General features: G+C 37.0%; 1 protein-coding gene across 1 annotated transcript in view; it reads left to right on the forward strand.

Annotated features, from left to right (window-relative positions):
• Positions 1–15,340, forward strand: part of Gys2 (glycogen synthase 2) — a 57,555-nt gene extending 42,215 nt beyond the window's left edge. The window contains exons 13-16 of the mRNA XM_026391934.2: positions 10,110–10,205; positions 11,144–11,307; positions 12,487–12,567; positions 15,119–15,340. Of these exons, the coding sequence (XP_026247719.2) occupies positions 10,110–10,205; positions 11,144–11,307; positions 12,487–12,567; positions 15,119–15,340 (563 nt within the window). The remainder of the gene's footprint in view (positions 1–10,109; positions 10,206–11,143; positions 11,308–12,486; positions 12,568–15,118) is intronic.
• The last annotated feature ends 1,686 nt before the right edge of the window (positions 15,341–17,026 follow it).

Consider the following 17,026-nt stretch of genomic DNA (forward strand, 5'->3'; position numbering starts at 1 on the left):
TTGTAGATCCTGATTTGAGAAAAAGGACAAAGATTATGTAAGTATAACATGATATGGTTGGTCATACTTTTATGGCTATTTGAATTATTGGTTCATTGCAATCCAAACAAAAAGAAGGTTTTCTATAGATTACTCATCCTCTTCACTAATATGAAGGAGAAATTGCAAGTAGAGTTAATGTGATAAATAATATTCTAGTAATATAGTTCTCTGAACTTATTTAAGAATAATATGTTTTGTAAAATTAAGGGATGCATTCAATCTGTATTAGGTAACAGTCACATTGTTAAAGAAAAAAGTAGTAAAGAAAAAAGTGCACAGGGAAAAATCTTCACATTCCTTCCTCTCTAAAAAACAAATGAAGAGGGCTGGGGTTAAGGCTTAGCGGTAGAGCGCTCTCGTAACACAAGCATGGCCCTGGGTTCAATCCTCAGCACCACATAAAAAATAAGTAATTAAATAAAATAAAGGTATTGTGTCTGACTACAACTAAAAAATGAATATTAAAAAATGAAGAAACAACAAGCAAAAAAAAAAAAAGAAGAAGAAGAAGAAATAATATTCAATGGTAGGGATTGTCACCAATGGCATTATCCCATTGAGAAGCTCCTCCCACTCCTGTTTTTTTTTTTGTTGTTGTTATTTGTTTTGTTTTGTTTAACAGATGGTGGATTGTCAGATCTGCTATTTGTTTTTCCTTTCTGGTCTCTAATAACAGGATTATTGTTAGCACCAGGTTTGTAAGTCAGTGGTAGAACTTGTGATCAGCATGCACAAGGCCCTGGGTTCAATCCCCAGCATCACAAAAAAAAAAAATTGAATAAATAATAAAAGGGAAATAAAATTTTGAAAGATACTGCAAAAAATAAATAATGACTTTCTTGTCTCCTATTGGCAATCACAGATATTCTTCCTGATTTAGATACAATTCTTTTAATAATTTTAGAAGATGAAGTTCAGAAAAAATATTTATAATTAAGAGAATAAATGTTGCTTTTTGCATCTCAATGCCATCACTGACGTAAAGCTCCAGTAGCTGAGGGCAGCACAAGCCAAGGTAAAGGGAAGAATAAGCTGATTATGAAAGAGAAGAACTTTTCTAATATTTGCATTCTTATCCCAGAATTTAAACATAGAATTTAAAATCCTGTAGTAACACCTTGTAATTCTTATAACAGAAATGACATGAGAGTTCTGCATCTGTCAATAAGGTCTCTTCTATTGCTTGAGGTTCTACTATGGATAATTTCCTTATAGCTGTAAAATCATTAAAATGTTTTGAAAAATTAGACAAAGGATTACTACTTCTTGAAACATGACGTAAAATTTTTATTTTTCTAACTCCTCTGACTATCTCTCTTATAGTTCTTTTTTTTTTTTAATTGGTCGTTCATAACATTACATAGTTCTTAATACATCATATTACACGGTTTGATTCAAGTGGATTATGAACTCCCGCTTTTACCCCGTATACAAATTGCTGTATCACATCAGTTACCCTTCCATTGATTGACATATTGCCTTTCTAGTGTCTGATGTATTCTGCTGTCTGTCCTATTGTCTACTATCCCCCCTCCCCTCCCCTCCCCTCCCCTCCCCTTTTCTCTCTCTACCCCTTCTACTGTAAATCATGTCTTCCATTTGTATTCTCTTGACTTACCCCTCCTTACCTCTTATATGACATTTTGTATAACCCTGAGGATCGCCTTCCATTTCCATGCAATTTCCCTTCTCACTCCCTTTCCCTCCCACCTCTCATCCCTGTTTACTGTAAATATTCTTCTCAAGCTCTTCGTCCCTACCCTGTCCTTGTTTACACCCCTTATATCAAAGGAGTCATTTGGTATTTGTTTTTTAAAGATTGACTAGCTTCACTTAGCATAATCTGCTCTAATGCCATCCATTTCCCTCCAAATTCTATAATTTTGTCATTTTTTAATGCAGAGTAATACTCCATAGTGTATAAATGCCACATTTTTTTTATCCATTCATCTATTGAAGGGCATCTAGGCTGGTTCCACAGTCTTGCTATCGTGAGTTGAGCTGCTATGAACATCGATGTAGCAGTGTCCCTGTAGCATGCTCTTGTTAGGGCTTTAGGGAATAGACCGAGAAGGGGAATAGCTGGGTCAAATGGTGGTTCCATTCCCAGATTTCCGAGAAATCTCCATACTGCTTTCCAAATTGGCTGCACCAATTTGCAGTCCCACCAGCAATGAACAAGAGTGCCCTTTTCCCCGCATCCTCTCCAGCACTTATTGTTGTTTGACTTCCTAATGGCTGCCAGTCTTACTGGAGTGAGATGGTATCTTAGGGTAGTTTTGATTTGCATTTCTCTGACTGCTAGCGATGGTGAGCATTTTTTCATGTACTTGTTGATTGATTGTATGTCCTCCTCTGAGAAGTGTCTGTTCAGGTCCTTGGCCCATTTATTGATTGGGTTATTTGTTATCTTATTGTCTAATTTTTTGAGTTCTTTGTATATTCTGGTTATTAGGGCTCTATCTGAAGTGTGTGGAGTAAAGATTTGTTCCCAGGATGTAGGCTCCCTATTTATCTCTCTTATTGTTTCTTTTGCTGAGAAAAAACTTTTTAGTTTGAGTAAGTCCCATTTGTTGATTCTATTTGTTAACTCTAGCGCTATGGGTGTCCTATTGAGGAATTTGGAGCCCGATCCCACAGCGTGTAGATCATAACCAACTTTTTCTTCTATCAGATGCCGTGTCTCTGATTTAATATCAAGCTCCTTGATCCATTTTGAGTTAACTTTTGTGCACGGCGAGAGATAGGGATTCAGATTCATTTTGGTGCAAATGGATTTCCAGTTTTCCCAGCACCATTTGTTGAAGATGCTATCCTTCCTCCATTGCATGCTTTTAGCCCCTTTATCAAAAATAAGATAGTTGTAGTTTTGTGGATTGGTTACTGTGTCCTCTATTCTGTACCATTGGTCCACCCGCCTGTTTTGGTACCAGTACCATGCTGTTTTTGTTACTATTGCTCTGTAGTATAGTTTGAAGTCTGGTATCGCTATACCGCCTGATTCACACTTCCTGCTTAGTATTGTTTTTGCTATTCTGGGTCTTTTATTATTCCATATGAATTTCATGATTCTTTTATCTATTTCTACAAGATATGCTGTTGGGATTTTGATTGGCATTGCATTGAACTTATAGAGAACTTTTGGTAATATCGCCATTTTGATGATGTTAGTTCTGCCTATCCATGAGCAGGGTATGTTTTTCCATCTTCTAAGGTCTTCTTCTATGTCTTTCTTTAGGGTTCTGTAATTTTCATTGTATAAATCTTTCACCTCTTTTGTTAGGTTGATTCCCAAGTATTTTATTTTTTGGGGGGATATTGTGAATGGAGTAGTTGTCCTCATTTCCGTTTCAGAGGATTTGTCGCTCATATACAGGAACGCCTTTGATTTATGCGTGTTGATCTTATATCCTGCCACTTTGCTGAATTCATTTATTAGCTCTAATAGCTTCTTTGTAGACCCTTTTGGGTCTGCTAGGTATAGAATCATATCATCTGCAAATAGTGATAATTTAAGTTCTTCTTTTCCTATTTTTATGCCTTTAATTTCTTTTGACTGTCTAATTGCTCTGGCCAGTGTTTCGAGGACTATGTTGAACAGAAGTGGTGAGAGAGGGCATCCCTGTCTTGTACCAGATCTTAGAGGGAATGCCTTCAATTTTTCTCCATTCAGAATGATGCTGGCCTGTGGCTTATCATAGATTGCTTTTACAATGTTGAGGTATGATCCTGTTATCCCTAATTTTTCTAGCGTTTTGAACATAAAGGGATGCTGTACTTTGTCGAATGCTTTTTCTGCATCTATTGAGATGATCATATGGTTCTTATTTTTAAGTCTATTGATGTGGTGAATAACATTTATTGATTTCCGTATATTAAACCAGCCTTGCATCCCAGGGATGAATCCTACTTGATCATGATGTATAATTTTTTTGATATGTATTTGAATCCGATTCGCCAGAATTTTATTGAGGATTTTTGCGTCAAGGTTCATTAGAGATATTGGTCTGTAGTTTTCCTTCTTTGATGTGTCTTTGTCTGGTTTCGGAATCAGGGTGATGTTGGCCTCGTAGAATGAATTTGGAAGTTCTCCCTCTTTTTCTATTTCCTGAAATAGCTTGAAAAGTATTGGTGTTAGTTCCTCTTTAAAGGTTTTGTAAAACTCTGCTGTATACCCATCCGGTCCTGGGCTTTTCTTAGTTGGTAGTCTTTTGATGGTTTCTTCTATTTCCTCTATTGTTATTGGTCTGTTTAGGTTGTCTATATCCTCCTGGCTCAATCTGGGCAGATCATAGGACTCAAGGAATTTATCTATGCCTTCACTATCTTCTATTTTATTGGAGTATAAGGATTCAAAGTAATTTCTGATTATCTTCTGTATTTCTGAAGTGTCTGTTGTGATATTGCCTTTTTCATCCCGTATGCTAGTAATTTGGGTTCTCTCTCTTCTTCTCTTCGTTAGCATGGCTAAGGGTCTGTCAATTTTATTTATTTTTTCAAAGAACCAGCTTTTAGTTTTGTCAATTTTTTCAATTGTTTCTTTTGTTTCAATTTCATTAATTTCAGCTCTGATTTTAATTATTTCTTGCCTTCTACTTCTTTTGCTGTTGTTTTGCTCTTCTTTTTCTAGGATTTTGAGATGAAGTATGAGATCATTTATTTGTTGGTTTTTTCTTTTTTTGAGGAATGAACTCCAAGCAATGAATTTTCCTCTTAGCACTGCTTTCAATGTGTCCCATAGATTCCGATATGTTGTGTCTGTGTTTTCATTTAACTCTAGGAATTTTTTAATTTCCTCCTTGATGTCTTCTAAAACCCATTGATCACTCAGCAACCTATTGTTCATTCTCCAGGTGATGCTTGCTTTTTCCTTTCTTCTTTTATCATTGATTTTCAGTTTCATTCCATTATGATCAGATAAGATGCATGGTATTATCTCTACCCCTTTGTATTGTCTAAGAGTTGCCCTGTGACATAGTATATGGTCTATTTTTGAGAAGATTCCATGTGCTGCTGAGAAAAAAGTGTAGCTACTTGATGTTGGGTGGTATAGTCTATATATGTCAATTAAGTCTAGGTTGTTAATTGTGTTATTGAGTTCTATAGTTTCCTTATTTAACTTTTGTTTGGAAGATCTGTCCAGTGGTGAGAGAGGTGTGTTGAAGTCTCCCATGATTATTGTATGTTGGTCTATTAGACTCTTGAACTTGAGAAGAGTTTGCTTGATGAATACAGCTGCACCATTATTTGGGGCATATATATTTATGATTGTTATGTCTTGTTGGTGTATGGTTCCCTTGAGCAGTATGAAGTGTCCTTCTATATCCCTTTTGATTAGCTTTGGCTTGAAATCTATTTTATTAGATATGAGTATGGACACTCCTGCTTGTTTCCGCGGTCCATATGAGTGATATGATTTTTCCCAACCTTTCACCTTCAGTCTATGTATATCTTTTCCTATCAAATGCGTCTCCTGTAGACAGCATATTGTTGGGTCTTGTTTTTTGATCCATTCTACTAGCCTGTGTCTCTTAATTGGTGAGTTTAAGCCATTAACATTTAGGGTTATTATTGAGATATGGTTTGTTCTTCTATCCATATTTGTTTATTGATGTTACTAAACCTGATTTGTTATCCTCTTTGACTACTTTCCCCCCTTTACTGTCCTACCTCCCATTGTTGGTTTTCAATGTTGTTTTCCATTTCCTCTTCCTGTAATGTTTTGCCAAGGATTTTTTGAAGAGATGGTTTTCTAGCTGCGAATTCTTTTAACTTTTGTTTATTGTGGAAGGTTTTAATTTCATCTTCTAACCTGAAGCTTAATTTCGCCGGATACACGATTCTTGGTTGGAGCCCATTGTCTTTCAGTGTTTGAAATACGTTATTCCAGGATCTTCTAGCTTTCAGAGTCTGTGTTGAGAGATCAGCTGTTATCCTGATTGGTTTACCCCTAAATGTAATCTGCTTTCTTTCTCTTGCAGCTTTTAAAATTCTCTCCTTATTCTGTATGTTGGACATCTTCATTATAATGTGTCTAGGTGTGGATCTCTTATGATTTTGCACATTCGGCGTCCTGTAGGCTTCTAGGATTTGGGATTCTGTCTCAATCTTCAATTCTGGGAAGTTTTCTCGTATTATTTCACTGAATAGACTGTTTATTCCTTTGGAATGGAGCTCTGTGCCTTCCTGTATCCCAATGACTCTTAAATTTGGTCTTTTGATATTGTCCCATAATTCTTGGATGTTCTGCTCATGGTTTCTTAGCAGACTTGCTGAGCTGTCTATGTTCTTTTCCAGTTGAAATACTTTGTCTTCATTGTCTGATGTTCTCTCTTCTAAGTGATCTACTCTGCTGGTAGTATTCTCAATTGAGTTTTTAAGTTGGTTTATTGTTTCCTGCATTTCTAGAATTTCAATTTGTTTGTTTTTTATTACCTCTATCTCCCTGTGAAATTGATCTTTTACTTCCTGGATTTGTTTGTCAATGTGATCTTTCATTGTCTGATTTTGCTGTCTCATGTCTTCCTTGAGACTCCAGATCATCTGAAGCATGTATATCCTGAACTCTTTATCTGATATTCCATCTGTTGCAGCTATTACCTCTTCTAAAGTTGAGTTGACCTGCATTGCTTGTGGTCCTTTCTTTCCTTGTCTTTTCATACTGCTCGCGTTTCTTTCTGCTTGGTGCAACTGTTGTGTTTTGAAATTTACCCCCTATTTATTTATGTTGCTCTTGTATACTTGAGAAGTCTCCCTTGCAGGTGCGGGCGGCGGCTGTGCCCCTACTCCAATTGGGGTGACGTGTCTACCACGCTGGCGGCTCTCTGGGCCTGTTCCGGGAGTGGAAGGCGGCTCTGCTCTGTCCCTATTCCAATTGGGGTGTCGTGACTACAATGCTGGCAGATCGCTGGGCCTGTTCCGGGCGTGGGCGGTGGGCGGTGGGCTTGGCTGGCGGGATTCCACCTAATGGCAGTCCCTAACCTCCCTGCTTGCTAATTAATGGCTTCTCTGAGGCGCCACGCCTTCTGTAGCTGCGGGGCAGGCCGCGCGAATCAGTTGGCCTGGATCTCCGGGGTCCTGCTGCTGGCTGTTTTGATGTTGCAAGCTGTTGGAGAGTGGTGGTGTATTCTTCAGCTTTCCCGGATGGTGGCCACTGACTGCCTGGATGGAGTGTCCGCTGTTTTGATGTTGCACTCTGAAGGAGAGTGGCGGTGTATCCTTCAGCTTTCCCGGATGGTGGCCGCTGACTGCCTCGGTGGAGTGTCCGCTGTGGGGGATGGGACTGTACCGCTTCCTTCCCCTTCTGAGAACCCGTGCTCGGCCCAAGGGTCCGTGTGGGCTTGGCTGGCGGGATTCCACCTAATGGCAGTCCCTAACCTCCCTGCTTGCTAATTAATGGCTTCTCTGAGGCGCCACACCTTCTGTAGCTGCGGGGCAGGCCGCGCGAATCAGTTGGCCTGGCTCTCCGGGCCCTGCTGCAGGCTGCTGGGCTCTCTTATAGTTCTAAAAATTGTTATTGGCACAGCTCCACTTTTGTGAAGTGGTAACTTTATGAAATGTCCACATAATATCTTAGCTTGTTTCTTTAATAGAACATTTAATGAAATATTTTACTCATGAACTTAACACTTTGTTATTGCTTCTGTTATTTCTAATAAGAAATGCAATTTACACCAGGCATAATGGCGCATACCTGTAATCAGCGGCTCATGAAGTTGAGGCAGGAGGATCTCAAATTCAAAACTAGCCTCAGCAAAAGCAAGGGGTTATACAACTCAGTGAGACCCTGTCTCTAAACAAAAGAGAAAATAGGATTGGCAATGTGGTATGGTAGTCGAGTGCCCCTGAGTTCAATCCCCAGTGGTAACCCCACCCCCAAAACAGAAATGCAAGTTACTATTGGAAGTATCACAGATAGAAGAAGAGTAAAAGGCAAATGCGTGAATGAACAAAGAAATATGGGGAAACCATTTGTGTTGGGTGAAGAGAATGTTATATCACTAACAGTTGTCTTTCCACCAGAATGTTATTTTATAGAAACAGGGCAAACTTATAGTTTCCTAGATATAGGAAACTATATCTAATGTTGTCAGATAAAGGCCAGAGATGATGTTATAAAAGATATGTAGATGGGGAAAGGAATTTGTGGAATACTCCAGAGTAAATGAGTCCAGTCTGTCTTTTAAATTAACCAAAAGGATTTGGTCACTGCTCACCTAATCTATAATTAAAGAAACAAGACTTTGGTGGTATAAATTTAGCAATCACATATTAGATAAATCAATCTTATGTGATATTGGGTCTAATTTATTCCAAAATGCATTCATTAAAGTCTGCTCTAATGAATACAAACACTTATTTAATTTTTAACTTATTTTTTCCACATTTTTATTTTTAATTTTTTTAGTTGTTAATGGACCTTTATTTCATTTATTTTTATGTGGTGCTGAGAATAGAACCCAGTGCCTCACAAATTCGAGGCAAGCGCTTTAACACTGAGCTCCAACCCCATCCCTTTTCCACATTTTTATTGGTGCATTGTAGTTGTACATATTGATAGGATTTGTTGTTACATATTTATACAGGCACACAATAGAACAATATAACTTGGCCAATATCACTCCCTAGCATTTTCCCCTTCCTTTCCTGCTTCCCGCCACTTGGTCCCTTTCCTCTACTGATCTCCCTTTGATTTTTATGAGATCCATCTTCACCTTCGTTTTCCTTTTTCCTCTCTAGCTTTCCCATATGAGAGAAAACATACCACCCTTATGCTTCTGAGTTTCTTATTTCACTTAAAATGATGGTCTCTAGTTCCATCCATTTTCCTATAAATGCCACAATTTCATTCTTTATGGCTGAATAAAACTCCATTGTGTATATATCCTTTATCCATTTCTCTGTTGATGAACACCTAAGCTGGTTCCAAGGTTTGGTTATTGTGAATTGTGCTACTATAAACATGGATGTGCATATATCACTATAGTAAGATGCCTTTAATTGTTCAGGGTAAATACCAAGGAATGATATAACTGGGTCATAGGGTGGTTCCATCCCTAGTCTTCTGAGGAGCCTTTATACTGATTTCCATAGTGGTTGTACTAATTTACAGTCCCACCAACAGTGTAAAAGAAGCACTTATTTTATTTAATTTATTCAATGAACAGATATTGAGTTTGCATGGTTACCTGGCAATTTACTATTAGGTGTTATAATGGTATTCAATTTAAAAAATAAGGATCTGTGAGTTTCCATGGGTATATAAGATTTTTCTCTGGTGAGAAGTTTCAGAATTTTCATCAGGTTTTCAAAGGGATTGGTAATATCTAAGCACTTTTTTCCCCTTCATCATCCCCCCAAATCAGAGAATCCCTTGTGCTCTTTCTAGCCAGGAGGAAATACTTGCACAGCAGGAGATGAAACTGCTGCCTGAACTTCATGGGTAATGGGGAGATCCCTTTGTTTTCAATAGTAACTCCATAATGAAATATAGATTCCTTGTTAGAAATTCAGACATTCTGGAAGGCAGTAGAGTGTTAAAGATATAGAAGATAAAATATATTCTGGGAAACAGATTTTGATCAAAAAGTGAGGGAGGACTGAAAGAGATCATGGGTTCACCAAACACTTAAGAAAGTGAAAGGAGTTTGTGCAAAGAAGACTCAATGAAAGGAGAAGCAGATTGTGTTTGAGGCATATTTATTCTATCCCATAAACTTGACAAGTCGAGTCAGGAGCTTACAATGGAGCAAACAAGCAAAACCAGGGGCACTTAGAGAGGCAGTGGAGCATACATTCAGAACAAGAACTCTGGAGCTGGATGCCTGGTTTCAAGTCTCAGCTAGACCACATGTCCTGGCTTTGTGAAGGGGGACAAGTTACTTCACCTTCATGGGTTGATGAGATGATTAAATGATTAATAATGCAGGTGAAGAGCTTAGTACCATGCCTGACACAAAGTGAACATTGCTTTTACTAGGCCACCTAGGGCTTTTTCCTCCTCTGCCTGCATATAGAAGGTAGGAGCCAGTTGGAAGTCAATGAATTCCTTTGTTTTCTCCTGGCAGCTGAATGCACCGTGATGGGTATCCCCAGTGTGACCACAAACCTCTCTGGCTTTGGTTGTTTCATGCAGGAGCACGTGGCTGATCCTACTGCTTATGGTGAGGTTTTTCATCCTTAATCTAATCCTGGGAGGACTGACCTCTAACCACATAGAGCGCAGGGTCTTAACGGAACCTAAGTCTAATGTTGTTTTGATAATTAAACTGATGTTTATACTTCTTTCATAATTAAAAACAGATTCAATTATGTGATCCATAAATAAGAATGCTATTATTAGTAACTATATTTCCCCAAAGAGAAACTGCATAAGGACTGCAAAACCTGGACAAACTTTGCCCTTTACCTATTTTTTTGTTTTGTTTTGTGGTGGTTGTTGCTTTGTCTTAAGTCTGGTTAGGTCCTCTACTTCCTAGAAGTGATATTACAATAACTATAGTCTTAAGAGTACCTATAATGATTGTTATATAGAAAAAATATATTATTATTTTAAAGGTCATTGCAAATTGGAAAAATTCACGTAATTTTTTAAGATAGGAAAATTTGTATATCACCATCTATTTGTTTATGTTGCTTAGCGGAAAGAAAAGTTAGAATGGAATGGATTCTTTGCCTACACTATTCAATTCCCTTGGTACTTACCATGGCACTGCTCTCTTACCTCAGACTAGAGTGTGGTTCTCAGCCGTGGCGGCATGGTGGGAATGCTGGGGAGTCTAAAAGGCACTGATACCCAAGTTCCACTCCAAGATTCTGGTTAGTGAGCATCCCCTGGAAACATAACTAGAGAACCAGACTTTTCTAAGTAAAATTCTCTTCATTGGACGTGTGCTGGTGATGGTTTTAAGCCATTAGAAGGATATTACAGAAGAAAATTAAGCCTTAGAAGAGAAAAGACCAAGTGGAGGCAATAATTGAGTCAGGGAGCATATGATGCATATGGTTTTTGGTAGAACTAAAGAGATAATGGAGAATAAGAGAATAAATGTTTTAAGATTTGTCCTATTTTTACCTGTTCTTTAACTTTTGTGCTCTCCAGGTATCTACATTGTTGACAGGCGATTCTGCTCTCCAGATGATTCTTGCAATCAGCTGACTCAGTTTCTCTATGGATTTTGCAAACAGTCACGGCGCCAAAGAATCATCCAAAGGAACCGGACTGAGAGGCTCTCAGATCTTCTGGATTGGAGATACCTAGGGAGAGTAAGCAAATTTTTTGTTAACACAGAGGACAACTTTAAAAATTCCATTAAAATGATGTGATTCTGCAATCTGTATTTGGGGTAAAAATGGAGTTCATAACCCACTTGAATCTAATGTATGAAATATGATATGTCAAGAGCTTTGTAATGTTTTGAACAACCAATAAAAAAATGTTGATTCTGGTTATAAATCTGTGAAGTCAGTTCAGTATCATAATTGCTAAAATCTCAGTGATATTTTCATGTACTTTTAAACTTAATGTGAGTTTTCAAATTCCTAAACCCAATTCTTCACATTTGGTTTGAGTCTATCTTAATAGCAAGTCCATCAGGATCTAGCAGTAATCTAACTAGTTATTCTATTGCTGATGCTTAACTGAATGCATTACAAGTATACAGAGACATTTCTTGAAGAAGAGGAAAACATCAAGAATTTCCTCACCTGCAGTAGGGGACTGGAAGTGACATTATTTTTCAAAATGACAAGTACAGGAAAGGCTCCCATTCAGTCATGCAATAGGTTTGTAAGCTCAAATAGTCACATTCTTAGAACTGAATGTTTTAATAATAAATATATGGACTTTGCTAGGCAAGCTGAACTTTCCCAGCCAAATGACAGATGCTGCCATTTGCTAAGCATCTATAGGAAGTAATGCCAGTGCTTCATTACAACTTGGAGGGTGAATTTTGCTATCCTTATTTTTAAATGAAAACAGTAAGACAAGGCTCTTAGAAATTGTTTCTTACCTAAAATTTGAAGCAGGATTTACACCTAGTCTGTCTGACTTACAGCCTCATCTCCTTTCTGTGCTGTGCTGTTTCTCTAGAATGAAACCAGTGTTTTCAGTCACCTTAGTGCTCAATTCAGAGCTCAGTGTGGTCTGTTTCCTCCCAACTTTGTATTTCTTTTTTGCCTATGCATTGAAAAATAATAATACTATAACTAATCATTTCTTTCCTAATTCTCAAATTGATTGAATAGTTTCTGCACTTTAAAATATATGTGTGTGTAAACACAAACACATTTATATATATATATATATATATATATATATATATATATATATATATATAATCTGTTATATATGTGTATAAGAAAAAAGTCTTATATAATAATGCAATTATTTAGATATCTATATCTATCTATTGTTTAACACATGAACTGGTTTTCTATCGACAGTATTACCAGCATGCCAGGCACCTGACATTAAGCAGAGCTTTTCCAGATAAATTCCATATGGAGCCTACATCACCACCAGCGGTAAATATATAATGTATTGTTGATTTGTTTTTAAAGATAAATTTTTTTATTTATGATAAGTTCTAACAACATTTTTTAATTTGGGAGTAGCTAAGTAATAAGCTTTATACTTTTTTATGGTGTCAAATCAGAGCAATAAATAGACGAATTCACAAATCATACTACTTCAAAGCCCTCAATTCAGAGTTCAGTGCTGCCTAGGATGAGTAGATAGCTGATTCCTGTCGTTGGAGAAACACCCCCATTTTGTAACTCCCTCCAACTTAATGCTTGAAGTGGCTCTGTTAGGCATCTATTCTTTTAGAAGTTGTTCAAAAATAAATTGGTCTGCTTTAACAGGATTTGTTATCCAAGGGAATGTTTAAATATAGGGTGACCACTTGGCAAGAATAAAATAGAATAAATTCAAGCATCACAGGAGGAATTGGACCAGATAAGCACTTACGTTCCATTCAATAGTGCCCACCAGGGAGTCTTCTTCTAAAGTCCAACACGATGTTTATATTTATGAAACTAACATGGGCCACATTTGCCATCAGATTCACTTAGAAGGGTAGAAGACAGGAAACACAGTTTAAAGCAGGGTGGCATCTGGCATTTTTCTTTAATGAGATTAGTCCTTGCAAGAGTCTAAACAGTGATCAGAGAAGTAAATTTCTTTGGACCCCTATGTGCAAGAAGATAATAACCAAACCATTGGGTATAAGATTCACCTCAGTGGAACCTAGTGGCCTATCTCTGTAGTCCCAGTTACTCAGGAGGCTGATGTGGAAAGATCTCTTGAGTCCACAAGTTTGAACAAATCCAGGCAACATAGGCAGATCCCATCTTAGAAACCAAACAAACAAAGATCCAATTTAACTTAGTAGTTCTATGCCCATCTGGGGCCAATATCTTGTGCAAATTTTCACAAACACAGTTCTACCATCCCCACAAGCAATATGCTCAATGACAAGAGTCATCAAATTCAGGGATTCCACAAATCTGTGGATTCCCATCAAGTATTTACCAGTCCTTCAGAGTGGGTGGAATCTGATCAGTCTGGGGTCAATTTTACATAAACAGTTTTGCCTACTATCACAACTTATAGTCTACCTACATAGGTTTCCAGAGGTACAGATCTAGAAAGATTAGCCTATACAGAAAGTGAAAGAGTTTTCTTAATTTCCGTATCTATAAATTCCCACTCCTGTGTTTATGATTCTAGCAGAGAGTTGATTGCTTAGCTTATTTAGAGGCAGTCACTCCACTTGATTACTTAAGATATATTCATCCACTTGTCTAGTTATTCAACTAATTAAGTATTTAGCACTTACTCTATGATGGTCCTCATGCAAGATTCAGCTCTTTTTTTTTATATTGCTTTCAGGTAAAGCATCTTAATATCGAAATGACCGTACATGTATGACATGATAATGTGTAAAAATGATTGAAACACACTGCAACATGTTTATACATTTGGTCTTCAGTTCAAGCCTTTGCACTCTTAAAGGGTGGTGATCATGCTTTTCAACTTGTTCCTCATGTAGCATTGTGGTGCCTGATGCATAATTGGTGCTCAGTATGTGGGTTTTTTTTTTTTTTTTTGAGAGAGAGAGAGAGAGAGAATTTTTTAATATTTATTTTTTAGTTTTCGGCAGACACAGCATCTTTGTTTGTATGTGGTGCTGAGGATCAAACCCGGGCTGCACGCATGCCAGGCGAGCGCGCTACCACTTGAGCCACATCCCCAGCCCACTTTTTTTAAAATATATTTATTTTTTAGTTTTTTTTTTTTTTTTAGGTGGACACAATATCTTTATTTTTTACATTTACATGGTGCTGAGGCTCGAACCCAGGGCCTCACGCATGCTAGGCGAGTACTCTACCACTGAGCCACAACCCCAGCCCCCGTTTTTTTTGTTTTTTTTTTTTTTTGAGAGTTTTCTTAGTGAATCTTAAGTAGCAGGACCATTCGATAAAAGTGATATTTACTTATTAACTACAATGACAGAATGTGATGGAGTTTCAGGGTCAAGTAAGTGGCCTGGCCTCCAGGATTCTTTCTAGAGGTGGCCATTCATGGCATGCCCAGTTGCCTATTTCCTGCAACTTTGCTATCCACATCCATAGATGACATAAAGACTGCCAGTATCGGCAATGTACATGGCCATTGAGATTAAATACTTTGGGTTCATCACAAACTTGGTACAGATATTTGCTTACCACTTATGTGGTTTAGAACCTAGGACAAGGCATTTGGCCTTTCTTCACCCTCGATTTTCTTTTGTAAATGAGAACAAATCTATCAGAGAGTTACCTAAAAGTTAAATGAGATAACCTGTAGACAGCATCTGCCACATGTCAGTGCTTAATGAGGGATAGCTGTATATCTAATGCATTTCTCTTGAACCTGGTAGTACTAAAATCAAAATGAATTAAAGTTTGATAGCACCTGAACAGATCACAAAAGATATCTAAACTCATTGTTTTCACAAAATGTGCATACATAGTGTTCACATCACTGCAAGAAGTCATTATACTGTTTCTGTCTTCCTTTTGTCTTTGGCAGACAGAAGGGTTTAAATATCCCAGGCCTTCCTCAGTACCACCTTCCCCAGCAGGGTCTCAGGCCTCCAGTCCTCAGAGCAGTGATGTGGAAGATGAAAATGAGGATGAGAGGTACGATGAGGAAGAGGAGGCGGAGAGGGATCGCTTAAATATCAAGTCACCGTTCTCTCTGAGCCATGCTCCTCGCGGGAAGAAAAAGCTGCATGGGGAATACAAGAACTGAATTGCACACTTGCCGAGCACAGCTAATGTAGTAAGAATATGGTAAGAATGATTATTTTAAAAGAATTAAAATGCTGCATTTCTTCGAAGTGTTACAATGGAATTTATTCACTGCCTTAAAAGTTTAGGAGATTAAGTGAACAGCCATTTTGTAATTTAGAATGAAATCCAAGTTACCGCTCCCAAGTCTTGTTTCTCCCTTAAATTTAGGCATGAGGAGGAGTATTAAAGGGACAAGACTGGACGTGTTTTTAAAATGGCTGATTTAAGCAATAAGAATTTTCTTTTAGCAGTGTTTATTTTTAAATTATCATTATTTTAATCCTTTGCTGTATAGTGTCTATACAGTTTCTATATCCTACCAAAAAAGTCTCCCATTTCCCTCCCAAAGGATCCCGATCTTAGCTACGAATGTGTACTACCTACATACTTTAAATAACTGTCTTTATTGATTATTTTTAATTTTTCACATGTATCAGAACCATTAATTTATATTTAGTTTTCCAGAAAATCATCAAAATCCATAAGAAAATAGCTATCCTAGATCAAGATCTTGATGCATATGAATGCATATTTTAACAACTCTTCTGAATTATAGAATTCATTTTCAAATTAATGACCAAAAGATGTTACCACCTGTAGTGTATCATCTTACTGTAACATTTTTTTTTCTATTGTTAAATGGAAAGCCCTTTTGAAAATTTGGTTAATTTTCCACAGATGACAAATTGTTAAATCCAAATGAATAAATCCAGAAGTATTTAAAGATTTAACATTAATTCACAATATCTTGTTTTAAAATCTTTTTAAAATGTCACGTGGAAAATGGTTATGAATAGTGTCTAATAATAACATTTGAAACTATCTTTTTAAAAAAGAATTAGCAAAAAATAGATTACTTCATCAAGGACAGTGTTTCTAACATTCTGTGGTGTACTTAGAGATATTATTGGATAATAATAATTAAGCAGATTTATGTTTTAAATGTAGTTAAATCTAAATTGGCAAAGAACAAAACAAAGCACATTCATTCTTGGATTCCTTTCTTATAACTGAGTAGCCATTCACTGTGTGTTCCATCTAAGTGCTCAGTGAATATCTTGATTGACAAATCAGTTCGCCTTGGTCTATAGAAGTTCTAAAAAAAATTGTTGGTCTTCCACTGGGAAGACCATTACTGGATTGGTAATGATAACAGTGGAAGAGTCATAAAGACAGTATGTCTGATAGTTCAAGACTAATGGAAAACTGTAATACAACTATTTTCTAGCTGGGAAAAAGTAGAAGAATAAATGGACATATCAACATAAGCAAGCCAAAATGGAGGATAGTTGCAAAACTCATCTTTTTTAAAAAAGATTTGTGAAGAAAGAAAAAAAATTATCTAAAGCCTTATCCTTGAAAAATGCCCTGTGAGTGTCAGTTAACCTAGGGCCTGCAGAGTGATCTAAAAAATTCTGCACTGGACAGCAGGGAAAAAAATGATATGGATTTCTACTATATACTTATTTGCTGAATTACTAAAAAGATCTTATGCTTAAAAGGAGGGAGGGTTCACTGTTATGACAACCATAAAAATGCATCCCTAGTGAAGTCACACATTGTATATTCAAATGATATTCTTGATTGGTAATTGGATGGTCTACTATTATTTAAGCATGAATATACAGTAAAATACATCAAAAGA

This window comes from Urocitellus parryii, chromosome 5 (assembly GCF_045843805.1).
Source record: "Urocitellus parryii isolate mUroPar1 chromosome 5, mUroPar1.hap1, whole genome shotgun sequence".
Classification (NCBI taxonomy): Eukaryota; Metazoa; Chordata; class Mammalia; order Rodentia; family Sciuridae; genus Urocitellus; species Urocitellus parryii.